The sequence below is a fragment of the Rousettus aegyptiacus genome, unplaced genomic scaffold (genome assembly GCF_014176215.1).
Source record: "Rousettus aegyptiacus isolate mRouAeg1 unplaced genomic scaffold, mRouAeg1.p scaffold_m13_p_1, whole genome shotgun sequence".
In the NCBI taxonomy this organism is placed as follows: Eukaryota; Metazoa; Chordata; class Mammalia; order Chiroptera; family Pteropodidae; genus Rousettus; species Rousettus aegyptiacus.
The window spans coordinates 34698129-34720117 of record NW_023416284.1 but is presented as its reverse complement, the minus strand read 5'-3'; the positions used below and the strand labels follow the sequence as shown (position 1 = coordinate 34720117).

Below are 21989 nucleotides of genomic sequence, written 5' to 3'. Positions count from 1 at the left end.
TAACAAGGAGAAAAATCAATAAATAAAAATGGACCCAGAAATGATGGGGATAATAGGATCGTCAGACAAGGACTTATAACAAGTACTAAAAATGTTATAAATATGATTCAGGATGAAAGGAAAACAAAAAGCTGAGGCGAGAAAAGGAAGCTATCAAAAAAGATCCAAATGACATTTGTAAAAAAGAAATGAAATGAAAATATATTGGATGAGATGCTTCAGGAGTATAAAAGAATGAACTAAAAAACACTCGAGTCAATGAACAAAAAGAAAAAAGAAAAAAGAAAAAAACCTGGGGGAAAAGCCAATAGAGTACTTCTATGACCTGTGAGACAAGCAATCTAACGCATGTGTCATTGGGAGTCCCCAAAAGGGAAGAGGGCACTGAAAAAATATATTTGAACAAATAATGGCCAATATTTTTCCAAAACTGATGAAAATTATAAACCCAAACACCAAACAGAAAAAAAAGCCCACTTAGATTTCAGTAGTTAGAAAAATTTATCTTTTTAAAATGAAAGCATGTAAAGGAAACTTGAGTAAAAATTCATTGCCAGCATACCTATACCTAAAGAAATGTTTTAAAAAATGAGTAGTATAAGAACTATGTAGGTAAGTACTAAAGATCAATTCTTCATTTTTTAATCTAAGGAAATTGATGAAGACTCCCTACTTCTAAACAAGATGGAGTAAAAGGGGCCAGATTTATTCTCCTGTCTGAAACAATTAAAAAGACACAAAAATGAAAAGTTTTCAAGATACTAGACATTAGGTAATAAAGGACAGTGACTTTTACTTATTTTTTTATGCTTTCTTATATTTATTGTATGTTTGGACAGTGACCTTTAGAGATGGAAAACAAACGAGGTGAGATAACTGCCCTGAGAGTTTCCAGGCTGCGGCACAGGGATATAGACCTGAAGCAGAGCCCAGTGGATTTCTAGAGTTGAAGAGAGAGAGAGCTGAGAGTCCTGAGAGACCAAGACAATTCATAGGACAGAATACTAAAGAGAAGAGAACTGTACATAAAGTGGATCCAGAGAGCTGCAGAAAGTACCACTTTGTTCAGTTTTGATCAGAGCACAACTGTGAGGAAACTTATTTGAGAGCAGGAAAAGAATCATCAAAAAAATTAGAGGAAAGTTCCTAGCACTCACACAGGGCCAGGAATACTGCTTATTCTCACCATTCAGTCTGGAAAAATTCTTAATTCATGGACACTGGGTAGAGTACTCAGGAAGATCTTGTCCCAGTAGTGCAGAATAATTAGCCCTAGTGTGAGCACTACTCTAAACCCTCCTAATAAATTATAAAAGATCCAAAATGATCAAGCTATTTAAAAGTTAGTTACATCCAAGAACAAAGTTCAAGAACATTTTATAGGGAAAAAAAAGTATCTAGCACCTAAAAATGTAAAATTCACAATGTCTGGCATTCGATCAAAAACCACCATACAAACAAAGTGGCAGGAAACACAACTCAAAATAAGGAGAATAATCAATCATTTAAAACTGACACATGTTAAAACTAGCAGAGAACAATAAAACAGTTATTACAAATATATGTTCAAAAAATTAAGTAGAAACATGGAAGATATAAAAAAAGACCCAAATTGAACTTCCAGAAAATAAAATTACAATATCTAAGATGAAAAATACACTAGATGAGATTTAACAGCAGATGAGACATTGCAGAAAAATCGATTACTGAATTAAATAGAAGGCATAGCAATGGAAACTATCCAAATTGAAACATAGAAAAAAAAAAAAAAACAAGAAAATTAAAGGAGCACCAATGAGCTGTGGGATAATTTCAAGCAGCTTAATAGATGAGAAACTAGTCTCCAAAAGATGCCAATGGGTTCAGGGCAGGAGGAGAGTGCAAAAAAATTTTTTTGAAGAAATAATAGCTAAAACCTTTTCCAACTTGATGAAAATTATAAACCTACAGATCCAAGAAGCTCAATGAATCTCAAATACAGGAAACATGAAATAAATTACACCAAGACATAATTAAATTATGCAAAACTGTGACTAATCTTAAATCTTAAAAGTAGCCAGAGGAAAAAATCATGTACACAGGAATAAAGATAACAACATCAAATTTCTCATTGGAAAGATGCAAGTCAGAAAAAAGCTAATCAACATCTTTAATGTACTGTCAATCTAGAATTGTATACCCAGCAAAACTTCTTTTAAAGACAAAGGTTAAATAAAGATGTTTGCAGACATAGAAAAGTAGGAGAATTCAACAGCAGCAGACCGACACTATAAAAAATATTAAAGCATGTCTTTTAGGCAGAGGAAAATGATACAAATGGAAATTTGGATCTACAAAGAAAAGAATATTTTAAGAATCATTAAAAGAAAAGCATCAGAAATAGTAACTATTTGGATAAACATGTCTTAAAAATTGCTTAAACCAAAAGATAATTGACATAACAATGTTTGTGTGTTTTATAACAGCGGTCCCTAACCTTTCTGGCACCAGGGACCAGTGCTCCTATGAGAACCTACTTCCTGATGATCTGAAGTTGAGCTGAGGTGCTGATGCTAGCTAGCCCTGGAGAGCGGCTGCAAGTACAGATGAAACTTTGCTCACTCACCTGCCACTCACCTCCTGCTGTGTGGCCTGATTCCTAAGAGGCCACGGACCAATACTGGTCCACAGCCCAGGGGTTGGGACCCCTGTTTTACAACATATGTAAAAATAAAATGCATGACAATAGCATATAGGAAAGAACAGCAGAAATAGAAGTCTACTATTTATTAAGTCTACTATAATATAGCTTATACATAATCTATGTATAGTATAAACCCAAAAGCAATCATTACTATAACAAAGCAAAGAGTAATAGCTAATGAGCCAGAATAAAGATCAAATGAAATCATAAAAAATACTCAAACCAAAAGAAGACAGAGAAAGAATAAAAAACAAAGAACAGATGGGACAAACAAAAACAAATACAAAAACAAAGAACAGATGGGACAAACAAAAAACAAATACAAAAATCTAACCATATTATTTATCGCATTAAATGTAAATGGTCCAAATAGCCCAAATAAAAAGCAGAGATTCTCAGACTAGATAAAAAAGTAGAATGCAAAGTATAAAGAAACACACTTGAAATATAAAGACAAATATAGGTTAAAAGTAAAAGGATGGAAAAAGATAAACCATGTTAACATTAGTCAAAAGAAAGCTGAAATGGCTATATTAATATGAGACAAAGGAGATTTTAAAGTAAAGAATATTACCAGGGATGAAGAAGGTCATTTCACATGACAAAGGGGTCAATTAATCAAGAGAGCATAATGATGTGTATGAACCTAATAACCGAGCTTCAAAATACATAAGTGAAAGTTGATAGAAATATAAGAACAGACAAATCCACAATTATAGTTGAAGATTTTGAAACCCCTGTCAACAACTGCTAGAACAAGTAGGCAGAAAATCAGAAAGGAAATGGTACAGTTGAATAATTTCAACCAAATAGATCTGAGTGACCTTTATAGAACATGTATACCTAACAACAGCAGAATATCCATTCTTCTCAAGTGCACGTAGAACATTTACCAGGATAGACATGTTATAGGCCATATACAAATCTCAATCAATTAAAAAAAAATCAAATCAAACAAAGTTCATCCTCTGATCACAAAAAATTAAATTATAACTAATATCTAAACATACATTATTGAAAGAAATTTAATCACAACGTAATGAGGAAAGATATGTAAGGAAGCACATCAGGTTATATTAATTACCTCATGGAGATGAAAGTGATGGAAGGATGAAGACAGAGTCTTAAACTTTTAAAATATATTTTTGTACTATTTCACTAGTTACACTACACATGTTCTTTTTGAGAAAATTTTAAAAAGCATTTTTAAGGTCCTATGAGATCCTCTTTTCCTCTTGTAGTGACTTGAGGCAACTTCTATATCTAATAATCCAATGAACCTTGAATAAAACAATCAAATACTGTAATTTATTTGATACTTCCCTATTACTGGGCATTTAGGTGGTCTTACATTTTCTACTTTATATATCTAAAGTTATAATAGATAAGTCTCCCTTAAATGCCGGCCCTCTGCTTTCCCAAAAATCCATCTCTCGTTGCTCAGTATCTCAGTCTTCCATGTGGAAAACAGACACAAATTTACATTTTTTTTCACTCAGTAACCTATGCCTCCTATGATCTAATTTCTCAAGAACAGAAGTCTGCTCAAAAACGGCTTTTACCATGTGGGCACTTTGCCTATTGCCGTGATTAAAACATCTGATCCTTCATCTTTGGTCCATAAAATATCTGATTCTTCATCTTTGTAGTCAATATATTTGCAGAATATCTGATTTGTTAAACAGTCTTTTATAGTAATTATTAATTTACAAACACAGCATCTAAGAACACTTGTAGGTAGTGACATTTTTTAATGAAATCTTTTTTTCTGATTATAAAACATGATCACAGTGAAGCTTTGTACTATACCAAAAAATATAAAGTATGTAATTTACATTTTAATGTGCTGAAAATCTTAATATGTATATGTAATTTTGTACCCTACTTTTTTAACTTAATTATATTATATATATTTTCTAATGTCATCGAGTGTTTACAAATAGAGCAGCAACTTCAATGTATTACTTCAGTCGGAAAATAATTATAGCTTTAAATTTAGCAGGAAATGCTTATATCTTACCAAAAGTCCTAGAACTTTCTGTTGAATGGATGATTCAGTTGGGAAGGACTGTAAAAAAAAAAAAAAAAAAAACAGAAAAGTAGAAAAGTATAACTACCTAAAGAACCAAATATAATAAATAAATAAGTAAATGCTTAAGTTAATCAATCAATAAATGTCAAAATTACAGGTAAATTCCCATTCTAACCTCTAGAACCCTCATGAAGAGTTCTAACCCTTGGTTTTCAATAAAGTGTCTACAAGTGGTTGGAGATTCATCTGTGAGGTTCCAAAGTGCACTCAAAGTAAACTTCAAAGTAGTGTCCACTGAATTTTGATTGGTTTTCTGCTTCACTATCTGAAGAAGTTGCTGAAAGAAGGAAAATGGAATTAATTTCTCATTATTGAATTATTACAATTAGTGGTAATAACCACAAGTCCATGAAGATTAGTCTCATGGCTTAAAACATTTCCTATAAAGATTTTATAAGTACAACAGCCTCTCAAGTAAGACTTTTCCTTCAACAACGAAAGAGTATTGGACCTTCATAAATACTTCTATATTATTCTGATCATACTTATAATCTAATCACTGATAAATAAAATAAAAAGCAAAATGATTAAAGCTTAGGACCAACTACTTTACCCAACTGGTCACAACATATACTCATTTCAGATCCTGGGATTAAAAGGGTGGAGGGGGAAAAGTGAGAAATGAAACAAACATTAAGTATTGGCAAATTATATCCCAAATTATAGTATTGCTATCCCCATTTTTCAAGAGAGGAAATTGAGCCTTAAAAATATTAAGTAATTTGATCATAGTCAACTTACTAAGAGAAAGTAAGAACTGGAAGACCTAACTCCAACTATTCCTTAAGAAAAAAAGAAAGGCCAAACAAAAGAGAATTAAAGTCTATACTGGATTTGATTTAATTAAATAAGGAAATCGCTTTGAATTTGTAAATTATTTCTATCATAGTTTTAACCTGAGAAATTTAAAGTTTGAAAGATAAATGTTTTAAGATCTACATAAGATATTTATATTTTCACTTTTAGATTAAACTTCTGGGGGTAGAAGGAAGCTTTACTAAAACAGATACAAGTAAACAATAACGAATGCTATTACTTAAAGTTACATACAATTGAGGAAAAAAGTTTTAAGAAACACAAAAATTAACTTAATAGCATAGTGGCTAAGAGTGTGGCACTAGAATTTGGCTGCCTGAGCGTAAATATAATCTCTGCCATCTGACTATTTAATTTGTTTGTTTCTTCATCTGTAAATGGCAGGTGATAATTAAGAGACTGTCCCTCAAAAAAAAATAGCAAGCTAGCATCATCATTACCACTACTACTACTAATTCCTTCTTAACTTAAGCCTAATTTTCCTCCAAAATATGAGTGAAGTATCTCCTTAAAATCTTTGAATATATCTCCAGCCGAAATTACTGAAATACATGTACAGCAATAAAAAGCCATATTTATAGCTAAAATGTCATCACTGAAAATAGTAAAAATAAATAAAACCTGCATCCTCTACTCATCTAATACATATCATACTTTGTGCTAAGCACTTAGCATATGTTCCTTCAATTAATTTTCTTCCTTTTCATTTAGTCTTCATAACAACCACATAAAGTATTTTTTGTAACCCTTAAGAAAATTTATGTGACTTGCCTCAAATTATACTGCTAGTAACAGAATTAGGAATATACCCAGATACGTCAACTTAAGAGTTCCTGCTCTTTACATTATACCACCACAGCCTTCTCTTCTCTTTACATTACTTTTTTCATTCATATCTCTATTATTATACTTATTAGATTGTTTTACAACTATGTCTATGTAGCTATTTTCTCTACTATACTGTGAATTTCATATGGGTAGGAATTATAGATATAATTCAGTATGACTCCCTAACACCTAGAAATGTGGTAGGTACCTGATAAGTATTGCAGACATACTTATCAAATGAATGACTTACATTCTCATTACATACATAATTTGTAAGTCATAGTAAAAGGGAGTCTCTCACTTGACTTTTCCATCTACTAATATTATTTAAACACCTCATCTCAGGATTGTAACAGGAAGCCCCTACGTGGACATTTTGCCTTCAGTCCTCCCTAAGACACTATTCATATTTATTCTCTTTTAAGCTTTTTAACTCTCCATTGTTTACTATATTATTTCCCCAACTGAGTGTAAGTAAACAAAATCACATATCAGCTACTTAAATTATCTTCTTCCCCAAAGTATCTAGCCTTATGCCTATAATAGAGTCTTTATATTTTCTTCATAAATTTAACAAAATCACAGAATTTTAAAACTAGATAGGATCTTAAGGCCTATGTAGGCCCCAATAATTTATGTGGTTTGTTTAAATTCATGAAGTGAGTTTACAAGTTAGATCCTAGGTCATCTGACTCCGAGTTCAGGGCTCTTTCCATCTCTGTTAAGGATTATAGCTGCCTCTATGAAAAGAAATAAATACACTCACTTGGAAGTAACAAAAATAACTTTTTGTAATATAAAACATCAGAAGATACACAATGAAACTGAATATTGTCTAGTGATCTGCATAGAGGAGATAACAGACTTACTCTGACAATGAAGAGCTCAGCACCAAGCTGTGCAGTCTGTTCTGTAGAAAGCTGCAAGCAAGCAGACAAAGTAAATATCCAAGAACTCACTAGTGTGAGTTTAACATCATTCACTGTAACAGACTCCAAAGGTCAGACTAAAATCTCTGATCAACCTAGAAATCCACGATATTGAATACAGATCGAATAAGCAGGCTAGCAGAGAGGCTTACTAACCTTATGACACACAGATTTTGGGGAAAACAGTAACTGTAACAGGAAACAAAGCGTTTAGGTACCTTGGCAGCCAGGATGGAAATAATAGCAACTGCCATCCTTTGCATGTTTTGATCCTCATGGTTGCAGAGCCACTGCATGACAAGTTTGGCTGCTTCAAACCTGAGGACACACAAAGTGTTTCATGAATTAATCCTGGAGGCCCAGGCACAGTTTCAGATGCCCAGGTGAGAAGTGATGCTATAATTTAGGTAGGTAAGAAGGAAAGGAAACATTCCTCTTAATTGACAGAGAATAACAGTTATATTTAGTGTTCTAGAGACAGTATCTCATTATTAATTATGACAATACTTTGTAAAGAACAAGAATCAAAACTATTTGGCGTTCATCTTCTAGAATTAAAACATATTTCTATTCTATATTTCTATTCTGTAGTGATTTCTAAACTGTAATAATAATTTAAGTATTTTCTAGGTTCCTCACAGTACCTAGCACAACAGGAATTCATTCATTTAAAAACATTTATAAGCCTCTGCTGTGTGCCAGATATGGTTCTTGGTGCTAGAGATAGTGAGCATAACAAAAATATCTCTATTCTAATAGGGCTTATACTCTAGTATACAATAAATCAGATAAATAAGTTAAATATTTGGCATGATTAGGTACTGACATATGCTAAAGAGAAAAAAATAAAGCAACGAAAGAGAAGATATGAAATGTTGGAATTTTATGTAAGGTGGCTAGGGAAGGCCTAACTGAAACATCTGACAAAGTAAAGTGTTAGCCATGATATCTAAGGAAAAAGCATTCCAGGCAGAGAGAACAGGAAACACAAGGACCCTGAAGTGAGAGTGTGCCTTGAGGTTTTGAGAAATAGCATGGAGATCAGTGAGGCCAGAGCAGAGAACAAAGGGAAAAGCAGTACTAAGAAATGAGGTCAGAGGTAACAGAAGAGCGAGATCATAGAGTCAGTAAAGAATTGGCTCTTACTCTGTATCAGGTGGAAAGCCATGGAAGGATTCTGAGCAGATATATGACATGAACTGACTTATATTTTTAATAGTATTATGCTATCAGTTGTATTTAGGATAAACTTCAGGAGGGCAAGAACAGAAGGAGAGCAGTTCAGAGGCAACCACAATAATTCAGGAGAGATCATTTTTAGTCTAATCTAAGTGGTAGAAATGGAAGAAGACAAATGGTCAAATTTCGGATATATTTTGAAGATTAGAGCTGGAATTGCCTAAGAACTGAATGTGGGGTTTAAGACAAGGAAAAAAGTCAAGGATGACACCAAGAAATATATGATTATCTTACCTATAATTTCATCTTTCAAGACAGCTCAAATATCACTTCCTATGAGAAACTTTCCTTGACAAGTTTGTTATTGCGCTCTCATTGCTCCTTAGCAATTGCGTATAACTCTGTCAGAGAGCTGTGGTTATCTTTAGATTCACCTGACTCTCCCATTGGCATGTGAGTTCCTTTAGGGAATGGACTGTATCCTTATTTAGTCCTTTATGCCAAGAACCCAATACACTGCTTTATACACATAGTGTTTAATACATGTTGGCTGAATGATTATATTGATGTAAATGGCTCCTCCAACTTTCTTCAAATTTAGTTACTTCCTTTCTATTCAAGGCCATCTCTGATCAAGCCCATTACTGAAATTCTTTTTTTCTTTTTTTTTGCCCACACATCATTGAGGTAGATTGACATGTCTTTTAAGTGCCTTTTAATCTACAGGTTTTGTTTATATCCTTTCCCTCCCCTTCCCACCCGCTTGCAATTTATTTGATGAAGAAATTGGATTCTTTGTCCAATAGAGATTTCCAGTCTGGATTTTCTGATTGCAGCCTTGTGGTGCTACTTAACATGTTCTTCTACCATCTGTATTTCCCATAAATTGATCCTTTGATTTAGATATTTAATAAGATTTATTTTTTATTTTTGGGGGGCAAACTACTTTACAGATTATGTTGTACTCCCTTGTCAGAAGGAATTGAGCTATCCCGGACTCCTTAAATACCTCATGCTTACTACAGTCAGGATTGGTGATAGGGAACATCATAGGGCTGAGCCCTGAGGATTAAGTAAGCTGGTGGGACACCAGCTATGGGGAAAGGTAAGCTGCAGAGGCAAAAAAATGAGGCTGCCTTGATAGAATCAGTCCACCAACATGAAAAATAAATTGTTTTTTAATTCCCACTCTACACCCCTTCCCTTTGGCAACCATCAGCTTGTTGTCTGTATCCATGGATCTGTTTCTATTTTGTTTATTCACTATTTTGGCTTTTTTAGGTTCCACATATAAGTGAGATTATATGGTAATTTGTCTCTGACTTATTTCACTTAGCAAAATACATTCTAGGTCCATCAATGTCACGAATCGCAAGATTTCATTCTTTTTTATTGCCAAATAATATTCCATTCTGTGTATATGTACATTACACACACACACCCCACATCTCTTTTACCCACTCATCTATTGATGAATATTTAAGTTGCATCCATATTTGGGCTATTACTAGTAACGCTACAATGAACATAGGGGTGCCTATATCTTTTCAAATTAGTGTTGTTTTCTTTGGATAAACCAGAATTCATCCAGATTTCTAGTGTGACTTCCCTCCTCTGCTTTCCCTTCAATTTGTGCTTATACATTGGTAATAAATAAATCTGTCTGAGGACTTAGGTATGACATCGCTCCTGTACTCACAGTATTTAGCGATTGGCCCATACATTCAAATCTTCTTTTTTCCTGCCTACCCTATGCTTACTGCAAAGTGAACCGCTCCTCAGTCTTCGAACTTGCCCACAATTATGAGGTGATACAGTCTGGTAGTTAAGGGCACAGATTCTGATGTTCTTTGGATATTGGGGTTTGAATTATAGTTCTACCTAATGTTAATGATGATAATAAATTATTTTGTCATGTGAGGCAATGCAGTCAAGTCATTAAGAACATCATAACTTTGGAGTCAGGCTGGATTCAAATATCACCTCCGCCACTTATTAACTTTGGGACCCTGGGCAAATTCCTTAATCTCTCGGAACTTTAATGTTCACATCTGTAGAATAGTAATATCTATTCCATAGGATTGTTGTGAGGATTAAATTATATCACATACAAAGCTTAACACTTAGTACAAAATTTGATACATACCAAGTTTTTGATAAAGATTAATTTTTACTAGTATTATTATTGACTTCCTCTGAGCCTTTATTTGTGCAGTTACCAAAATAAACACAACCAACTCAACGAGCTCTCATCTTCAAAGCAATATAGCACAGATGTAAAAAGTAGAGGCTCTGAGTCAGTCTGGATTTAAATTTAAATTCTGCTACTTACTATCTTATCACCTTGAGCAAGTTACTAAAAAGCCTCTGTACCTCTGTTTCCTCATCTGTAAAATGAAGATTATAAGATAACAATTTCACAGGGCTGAATAAGCATATATAAAATACTAAGCACAGTGACTGGCAATAGCAAGTGCTTCATACATGTTAGTTGTTATCTTTATTATCTGCATTACTAACATAAAATCTTTAATGACCACCAATCAGATGGAATCTTTCTTTGCTTGGCGGTCCATTGCATTCTGTCATCCTCTTCTACAAAAAATTGTCTTCTATTATACTCAATCATCCATCCATCCATCCATCCATCCATCCATCCATCCATCCAATATTTACTTAAACACTAAAGACAGGGATTAAACAATCAGTCTCTGACCACAAAGAAGCTCAATTCTAGCAGAGTGCATTGGCTAGATCAGAGGTACCTGTAGTGATTTTATAACTATGGGCCCAGCTGCCTGTTTTCTAAAGTTTTATTGGAACATAGTTAACCCTCATTTGTTTAAACATTTTCTATGTTTGTTTGGAGAGACAATGGCAGAGTTAAGTAGTTGGAGCAGAGACGCTATGCCTCACAAGCTTAAAATATTTATTACTGGCCATTTAAGAAAAAGTTTGCCAACTCCTGGAATAGTTTAAAATTTTCTTTAGGAAAGGGACTATGCTTTTACTACTTATGACTTCATGTGATCATTACAGATGGTCAATATCTATAAAATAAAATTAGTAATTTACATGAGACATCTACAATTATATTTTATCCAAATGATTTAATTCAAATAGTCCCTCATCCCTCAGCCATGCTAGAGAAGTGTACTGTTACCCAAATAAATTACAGTAAAATTGCTATTTGAAAAATATACTTTTCATTAAATAATAATATATAAATTTCATTTCAAAATACCATCATTAAAAAATTATATTTTAAAATAGTAAAATGGAAAAAAAATTCACCTTTTAAGCTCCCAAATCAAAACATCTTAGAAAACAAAAGAACTCTTTATACTTACTGGAACCCAGCTATATGGCTTTCTTTAAAAGTTTCTTCTATATTTAAATATCAAGTAACAATAATAATAAGAGGTATGATATGAAGAAAAGAACACTGGACCTAGAACTAGAAGACTTGAGTCTTTCTAGCCTGACAGTTACTATCCACAAAGCCAAGGGCAAGACACTGAATCTCTCTAAATACCAGTTTCTTCAGCCCATGATTTGTGTGGATATTCTAAAAACTATAAGCAAAGGGCTATGAAAAGAGGGGCCAATCTGTTATCATGAATGTCAAAGCACTAAATTAGAGAAAGTAAATTTAACATTCTATAAGGCAACGGACATTCTCATCTACTTTATTAACTGTACAAAAGAAATATCCTAACTGATAAGAAATGACCCAAGGCAGATTTCTAAAATTCTCTTTTGTCTCATTTTAAGTTCTAGAGCAATTACTTGCCTGTTAAATGGAACATCTTGAAGGATCCGGTCACTACAAAGTGAAAGGAGGCAATTCTTCTGTAACTAAAAAACAAAGGAAGAAAAAAAAAATCCTAAATAAAATACTGCTTTGTTATTTTGCATCCAGGGTTGCCTCTATAAAAAAAGGAAGAAGACTGATGAAATACCACTTTTTTTCTTATAACCTTTATTCTGCCCACTTACTAGTGAAAGACTGACTTCCATAGGATTTAGATAAGTTTACTTGCACGTAATTTTATTTGTCTTTTCCATTAAATAGGAAATAGGATAATAAATGGGATAATTCCAGCTAACTTCCGTCTGTTCTGGTGGATTTGGGTGGGTCCTACTTTGTCTGCCGTCCACCTGGCTTCCAGAGGCCATGAAAAACAAAGCCTAAAGTTCATCGAGTTTGGCAATGGCCCCCACTGAGGGAAGCTGGCTTTAATGATCCACTCACCAATCTGGGTTGCTATTTTTAGGTGGTTTTGGACCTATGAGTATTTACTAACTTGCCAACTCACTGCTAAATTTTAAGAGTTAAAAATATCACTCAAGCAGTATTTTTAGTTTTTAAATGGAGGATAGGATAGGTTATGTCGTCTACCATACTCCTAGAAATAGAAAATCCATGTCTTATTCATTTCTGTATCCCAGGCTTGATAATGCCTGGCCCAGAACAGATGCTCTATGCCTGTTGCTAAAATTATCACAAACTCAAGATGTGGTTGAAGATGAGTTTTATATGGCTTACACTGTTTCCCTCAACGTTTGGATTTACATACTTTTTAGGCAGGAAATATGAATGGTTTAGTTTCCTACTTCTGTGTTGTCCTATACTCAGTTATACCACAAATTTATGACTTTATAGTCAGTTCCAAAGGCATTTGAATTTCTAGCCTTGGTCTACTAAATTGAACTACGGAGGTAGGAGATGAGTGGGAGACACTAAAAGGATATTTGAATGGAGATTCCCACAGGCTTACCTGTTGGTGATTAGGAAAATGTTCCATGGCTTTGAGCAGCAAATGGGTCACATCAGCCAGGAGTCGGACAGGCATTCCTGCAGCAAGATCCTGCTTGGTTAAGTTAAACACACAGGCACTTGCAGCAAGTTGCACTGGTAAATTCATAGGGTGGTTTCTCATCCCAGTAACCACAAGCTGGGGAAAAAAAATAGTTCTCTTTAACTTATAAATATAAGCCTTCTTCACATAGCAACATTATTTTGTTAATCTATAATTAATTTCTAAGATGTCTTAAGTAATTTTTTATTCTCATGTGCAAAGAGTCCAGGACATAACAGTTACTCACCAATACTTAGTTCCTGCACACCTGGTTGAGATAGGTATCAAGCTGTTCACATCCAGAGATTTTTCTGTAAGGCTAATGAGTCTTTTCTATTGGGGTAACTCATCTTTGTATTTCCAAGACCTAGTATAGTGCCTGTTATATGCTAAGCACTAAATAAATTCTTACCGGCTTCAATAGAGTAAAACCAGTGGCAAACTTCACTTTCAAATCCCAACATTCCATTCCTTGAAATACTGACAAAGTTAGACTACAATAAAATCCATTTACTTCCCTATGGCCTAGATAATTATTTCTCACCTTTTCCTTTCTCCTCAAATCCCCAACAGATCCTTCCCATGCCTCATTATTAGCTGAAGACTTTGTTTCCAACTACAGTGAGAAAAAACTGAAGCAATCAGAAAGAACTTCAAATTCTCACTAGCACAAAAACCCTCTTACCAGCATACAAACATGCATGTGCTGCTTTCTGCCTGTTACCATAAATGATTTTTTTTTGGGGGGGGGCAGTTTCTGTCTAAAGATAATCCCTCCACTTATGTGCTAGATCTTTCCTTTTTTGTCTACTCAAGGACACTGCTTCAGCTCTTCTCCCCTCTTACTCTTACATCATTTTTTAAATTCTGTATTGAATCATTCATATCAGCATATGAACTATTTTGTTTCTCATGTTAAAAAAACAAACAAACCCACTTCCTCAAGCAACTACCACCTTTTTTCTTTGCTCCCGTTTGCAGCAAAACTCCTTAAAGTGACTGCCTATATTCTTTTTATTCTCTATGCATCGTTTTCTGAATAAATGAATAAATAGTTCAGATGGGGACTAGAGGTCTAGTTCTTTGTTACTCATGTTCATGGTAGCCAATATGAAAAAAAGATAATGCATATATCAAGTGCCAATATTCTCTGGTATGTATGGAGAGAGTGACAAGTTTGGGGGATAACATTCCAGGGACTGAAATGTTACTGGTTCCTATCCAAGCACCCCATTCTCAAAATTTAAGGTACCTGGAGGTTAAGTCATCTCTGGCTCTGCCACTAATTATTACTTTACCTCACAGACCCTCAGTTACACAATCTGTGAATGAGAAAATAAAACTTATCTCTTGGGATTGTTGTGTCCACTATATGAGGTACCAAAAATAATACAGTCCTATACTCACTGGTTTCCAAATTGAATATGCATAAAGATTATCATGAGGGATTATTAAAATGCAGATTCCTTTATCTCATTTAGGCCTACTGAATCTAAATTTCTTGGGATAGGGTTCACCAATATGCTTTTTATTTTTACTTTTTAATATATATTTTTTTACAAATATGCTTTTTAAAATCTGCAACATTCTAGACTTGTGGTGGACAAAGGACCTCATTCTGACAAACTACCCCAAGCGATAAACAAAATTAAGAATCTTCCTTTCTTGCCATTCAAAAGCTGTCTTGGTTAAAATATCTTAATTGGGGAATAACATGAATTACTTGGTTATGAAAGCACAGGAAGTTCATAAATGGCATGAAAAAGTGCTTTATGGAATCAACAAAGAGCTAATGTACAATGCAGTGTCCTTCCAATCATATATTCCACTTTCTACTACAACTGGTAAAAAAAAAATATCACACTGGTCACTGCTTTTGGGTAGTTAAATATGACCTGGAAGGCATTTATATTGCTTAATGAGACTACTATAAAACTTCAGTAATATTAAGCAACTTACCTTCTCTCATTTTCATTTACAGCTAATAAATGAAATCACATATCATTAATCCTATTACCAAAAAAAAAAAAATCGAAGACTAAATGCAAATTTTCACAAATTTTCTTCACAAAACCATCATCTGTCCAGGCACATAAATTCAAAATTTTCATATTCAGTTTCTTAATCCTTACCTTTAAAATTTCTGGCTTTGTTTTTTCCATCACATGAGTCAGGCTAAAAAGGTGAAACAGAGCTTCCCGGACAAAGAATGCCCGTTCACTGTACCGCTTCAATGCTTCTGCAATCTGAGTTTCATTGGCTTCTCCAGATACCTTTGAACATAGCCAGAAAATTCACTTTTAGGATTCTTTTCAACCTTCTAACTTCCTCTATCCAAACATCAATTGTATAGATGGCACCCGGAATAGCTATGTAAGTCTTAAAACAAATGTGAATGATTACTTTCCATCTATCCAAAACAGTCATCCTATGGAGGTGTACATGTGTTAAAAAGATATATTTTAGCCATTATCATAATCTTTTCACCAGACTGACCCATTCATCACTGTGTCTCAATAGCTAGCATTATGTGTGCCTCAGAATTTGCATTCAGTATGTATTCATCAAATAAATGTATTAATTTTCCCAGATTTATCAAGTTCCCATTCAGCATCAAGAGATTCTGTTCAAAATTAAGTCCATCTAGGAATTTCCCATTTATACAGATTAACACTCTTAACTTAAACTGTTTCATGTACCACTGGATAACCAAATGTATAGAACAAGAAGTGGTTCTTTATAAAAGGAATCAAACTAATAAGTGAAAAAGCAATTATTAGACTAGCACCATGATCCTCAATGAATTAATACAACTAGGTGTTAAGTTCCAACAACTGCTAATACCACAGAAAAAAAACAACCAGACATTATGTACTTCCTTAATGAAAGAGCAGAACACCTAAGGGTCCTGCCATAGGTATCAAAAGTAAGTCTGATTAAACCTCCAAATCTAGCTAACAATTTACCGAAAATACAAACAGAGAAATGCATACCAAAAGTACATAAAATCAAGAAAAACCAGATTGAGGATAACTATAAAGTCAAAAAGGCTGAATTCTTTAATAGAAAAATCATAAGGAAAAGAAAGAGATAGAGAGGGAACCTGTAAATTAAAAAATACTCAAAAGACAATTTTGAAAAATGGGCAAGATTAAGTGCCTAAACAGTTGGGTCATAAAACTATAAAGAAAGCAAGGATGTGATTAGAATTAAAATCAGGATACAGGTTACTTTTATGAGAAAGGATCAGGATGGGACACACAGAAGAGCTTCAGGCTTACTGACAAAGTTCTTTTTGTTGACCTGAGTGATGGTATAGCTTTATTCATTAAGCTATACATTTGTTATTTGTAGTCTTTGTATCAGTCTGATTTTATGGAAAGGTTAAAAACATGTTTTTAAAAAAGCTCTAACCATTCATAGAGATATAATCTTCTCATTAAGTTGTTAGACTAAATCTTTTGGCAATAGCATTATATAGGGTGACACAAAAATAAATACTTCAAAAATATATTACTCAGTAACTGGGTTTTATATAAACATATAATATTCAAGTAAGAATGTGCAGCTTTGAGGAAATGAAGGGCTGCATCATGGCTGACATTTCAACCATTGATATGCTATGCTACTACATCAATTAGATTACACTACAGATGTGTGCCAAGTGACACAAAGGCATATATTAAGCATTTGTAAGATTGCAGATATAACAATGTTAGTTTCTTTTCAAAATGCTTTTTAAATTATTCATGTATAATATACATACACATTGGTCTTGACCATGTTTTCACATATATAAGCAGTTATTGAATAACTGTGATGAAATAGTGATGACAGAGTTGGCAATTCTATGGTAGGAAAACCCTCTGTGTTGGGACCAGAAATTGAGAGGAAAGTAAAGAACTAAGCTACTCAAATAGAGGTAAAGATATGTATTAGGAAGGACACACACTTTGGAATTAAACAGTCTAAGGGTACAGGGGCAAGCTCTATGTCATCTGATTGTGACCCTAAAGAAAGCCATTCCGTCTTGCTGAGGACAATAATACCTCACAGTCAAGAGATCAAAATAAGTATTATATATATGTAACTACAAAAAACCCTACACTGTTCTTATAACCACCCACTCAGAGTACCATATAAGTAATACCTTCTAAGGAATACTGAGGAGTCATATTGCCTCTATTTCTTGCATTCTTTAGTGTAGCCTAAAATACTGAGGAATGTAAAGCCAAAAATCCAATCTAAACTAATTTGAGGCATCACAACACTAAGATAATAATTTCAGACAGGTTTTTCATCAACTGCTAAATTAGACAATTCTAAAAAGGGAGACAGGGAAATCTCAGCTCTCTTCCTTTAACATGAGGTATTATTTTTCAACTTTTAAATCAGTAGCCGACAAAAAATTTAAACGGAACATCAATTTTTGTACATAGCTGAATAAAGGGTAAAGCTCTGATGGTCTCTATTTTTTAAAAAAAAATAGTTTAAAACAATGATTCTCAACTTTGGCTGAATATTGCAATTACCTAAGGAGCTTTAAAAAAAATACTGAAGCCTGGGTCCCACTTCCCTGTGATTCCAATTTAATTATTCAAGTTCCCCAGGTGATTAATTGAATTTTTTCCAGCTTTATCAAGAATAATAGACATAGAGAATTATGTAAGATTAAGGCATACAACATGATGATTTGATACATGTATATACTATGAAATGATTACAACAGTAAGGTTAGTTAACATATTCATCATCTCACATAATTACTTCAGGTAATTTTAATTGTGGTCAAGGTTGAGAATCACTGTTTCAAAGTTATAGAGGTAGAAATTAGATAATGATAGCAAATGAAGTATTTCCTAGAGCCAAGATTTTGACATAGTAATAGTTGCATTTGTGAAATCAAGCTTGTTTCAGGGGCATGGAATACAAATGTCCTACTAGCCTCGATTTTAAAACAGGCTAATTCACTCTAAGGTCTATTGGTTGTAAAAAGAATTAGTAAAAATCATACTGTTCTGGGATCACAACTATTATAGGATCTTTACCTTAAGGTTATTTAGGTTAATGTACCAGGGACATATTCCTTTCATCCTTCAGGATGCAGGTCAAGCTCACCTCTTCTGAGAAATTCATCAACTCTCAGCACACAGAGATTTCTTCCCCTTTAATTTTACAATTCTTTACTGTCTGACCCATCTGTTAGGCAGTTAAGTGACATTAAAATAGTAATTTACATTTTTGTGCTTCCTTCATCAACAAGCCCTGTGCTAGAAATCTAGCTTGTTCCATAACAAGTGAAATAAGTTCCTCACACTTCTTTTTGCGCTGCATTTAGCTTATGTGATCTTGCCAACTATAGCACTGGCACCTACTTCTCCAACCTCATCTCATAGCTCTGTGACTTTCCACTGTTAAGCTCTAGTCACAGCAGCGATTCTTTAGTTCCTTGGATGTACCACGATCCTTCCTACCACACATATTTTGCATCTATTATTCTCTCTGTCCAAAATGTTCTCTACAAAGCTATTCACTCTTAAGATCTCCATTCATTTGTCAATTTCTCAGAGAAGGCTAAACTAAATCAAGTCTCTCTGTATATAACTATACAGTTTATAGGTTATATATCTGTGTGTGTATATATATATAAAATATAAATATACATATATATGAATTAAATATATATATTTGAAATGTGTGTGCACCCACACACAACATATTTTTGATTGTCTAACCCCTTACTAAATTACAAGCTCCATGAGGGCAAATCATATTTGTTTGGCCTCATCATCAAATCCCTACGTGCAACACAATAGCTGGAACGGAGGCACCTGATAAAATAGTTATCGAATGAATAAAAGAGTAACTCAAAATTGTTTCTATATTCTATTTTCTAAAGTCTAAATTTAAAAATAACCTAAGAACTGAAATGTTTTAAAGATGTTTATAACTAACCTTTCCTTCTCCTTTTTTGAGATCAGTGACAGTTGCTCAAAAAAGATGCCTTGCCATTTTGGCCACAATATGCACTTCTAGGCCACCCCTAACTCTGTTCCAGGTAGGATTAAAGAATGCTTCTGCTTAAGTGGTATGGGTAGGGGATGAGAGGTGGGGGGTGGGGCTCTGGAACTAGATAGATATAGATCCAAATGTTGGTTCTAACTAATAGTAAATCAATAATTCCTGTGAGTCTACGTTTTTCATCTATTAAATGGGGTTAACAGCTATCAATATAAAGCATCCAGAGGATACGGTGTATGTTAAAAAGTATTATGTTTCCTTAAACTTGTCATAATTCTATCATTTAAGGTCTATCACAGATATCTTCTTCTCCATCGAGCTCCAAATTGTCCAACTAGAAGAAATTTCTCCTACTCTCTTATAGCAAATATATTGATCCTTGGCTTTATGGTTTTTTTTTTTTTTTTTTTATGATCATATCACCACTACTTCTATTAGACTAAGGTCCTGGGAGGTAGATTCTGTATCTTTTTCATACTTGAATCCCAAGCTGTAACAAGCCGAATAGATATTTGCTAAACTGAATTTAAACCATTAGGCATAAAAAAAACTAAGAAAAGCAAAATTATACCATTCCTACAGTATATTTCTCCTTGGAGACCTTGATTTCCCATTAGATATACAATTAACAAGGAGTATCCCTAGTTTCTTTGAAGTGATCCATGAAAAAAATGGTTCAAAAATATCTTAACATATCATCATAAGAACTATCATTTATTCAGGGCCTGCTATGTGACTTACACTTTATAGATACAATTATTAATCTTCAGAAGAACTCTGCAAGGTAGGAATGATATCTATTTCATAAATAAAGAAATGGAAACTCAAAAAAGTTACATAATAGTTTGCTGTGTCATAAAGCAAGTAAGCTAGGATTTTAATTAGGATTCTGCCTCTAAAGCAAGGGCTTTCCACTATACAATGCCCTGTTTCATGAACATGTTCCATAGAGTAGACATTTTTCTTAATGGAGTCTTATGTAACTAAGAGATTGGTCAGCCTGACAAAATAATACATTTTTAACATCTAACCTTCAAATGTCCTTCGCCTGTGAGGAATTCAGAGTAACCAGCATCAGTGGCCAGCAAACCTACAAACTGCATGCTGGGCCGTTGCTGTATAAAGGCTTCGACAGCTTTATCTGTCACGTGCTTTCTCCCAGAAACATCCAGGGAGACAAGGTTGGGTAGGATGTCCTTTTGTTCTAGTAAGCGAAGAGCTATGTCTGATGTAAACTGTTTATCATCTGAAATATCGAGATGATTCAGATGTTTTAGTTCTCGAACAACATCCAGTATCTGGGTAGTTGTCATTTTTAAACATTTCAAGTGGTGCATGGTTAAAGACTTGAGTCGGTCTTTGCAGGCCAGCAGAGCTGTGATGTCTGTGATCGAGGTGTTAGAAATATCCAGGCTCTCTAATCTTGGCAATGAGGCAACTTCAGCCAGGTCTTCATTATAAAAGAGAACATTGGTGATGCTTAATGCTCGAAGGCCAGAAAGCCGGCTGAAGCACCGCTCATAAGGATCTTCAAGAGACAGAGTTAATGAGTTCAGCACTAAGCACTGGAGATTTTGCTGGATCCATTTGTTACTACCAAGCCCACTGATGATGTCTGTAATTGTGATATCAGCATTCACACCAGTAGCATCAAGTTCCACTAACTTGTGGTGGCAGAAGGCTTTCCGGAAAGCAACAGCAGAGATCTTGGCTTTGCGAATGCAAGCTCTTTTTAAGCGCATCTGGTTGCCCCTAAAAATACCCACCGTTCCATCATTCAGTAGACCTGGGAAAAAAAAACACAGTAGCACTTTAACTTCAAAAAACGGTTAGAGAATAGCTAAAATTATCAGCATACTTTACCATTTCCAAAGCACTCCCAGGTAACAATATTTCATTTAATATACATAAAAACTGATTTAGGTAAAAATATTATCTTTAATTTATAGATGAGTAAACTGGGGCTCAAAAAAGTGGTTTTCCAAGATCACAGAGCTAGCAAGTGGCAGAATCAGGGCTGTGGTAGATATTACTGATACTAACATTTGGTTCTCCTCATCTTCCTGACCATATGGAAACCAGTATTTCCCAGCCCACCTTTGGAATTAGATGGGGTCATGTCTCTGGTTCTGGCCAATGGACTGTAGGCTGAAGCACCTGAGGGCCAGTCCATGATTTTCAAAGCTATCTTTTCCTATTATGACAAATGAGGAGCCTTCAAGTTCTAGACAGTATAGTTTTATAAGAATGGCGCTTCTATCATCCTGGATCCTAGGGTGACCATGGAGCAGAAACCTCCATGGACTTGCAGCATTTATGCATCATGAGTGAGGTGATAACTTTGTGCTAAGCTACTAGATCTGGGGATTAATTTGTTTCCAATGCATTTTTAACCTAGCCTTTAAATTTGCTATAACATTATTATACATGCAAACATATCTACATACGAATATATTTAGCACATATATGTATGTAGTTCTTTATTAAACCATTAGCTAATAAGATCTGAAATCTTATTAAAAGGATCTAGAAGTTATAGTCCTTCCTTGTCAGATAAATTCAAAGAGTGAACAAAGTAT

At 34.1% G+C, this 21989-nt stretch overlaps 1 protein-coding gene across 1 annotated transcript in view; it reads right to left on the bottom strand.

Annotated features, from left to right (window-relative positions):
- The window catches only part of ZYG11B (zyg-11 family member B, cell cycle regulator), a 65445-nt gene that overhangs the window by 20414 nt on the left and 23042 nt on the right, over positions 1 to 21989 (bottom strand). The window contains exons 3-10 of the mRNA XM_016120367.2: positions 20442 to 21196; positions 15522 to 15662; positions 13309 to 13485; positions 12321 to 12385; positions 7567 to 7666; positions 7289 to 7339; positions 4891 to 5052; positions 4704 to 4751 (exon numbers count right to left, since the gene is read on the bottom strand). Of these exons, the coding sequence (XP_015975853.2) occupies positions 4704 to 4751; positions 4891 to 5052; positions 7289 to 7339; positions 7567 to 7666; positions 12321 to 12385; positions 13309 to 13485; positions 15522 to 15662; positions 20442 to 21196 (1499 nt within the window). The remainder of the gene's footprint in view (positions 1 to 4703; positions 4752 to 4890; positions 5053 to 7288; positions 7340 to 7566; positions 7667 to 12320; positions 12386 to 13308; positions 13486 to 15521; positions 15663 to 20441; positions 21197 to 21989) is intronic.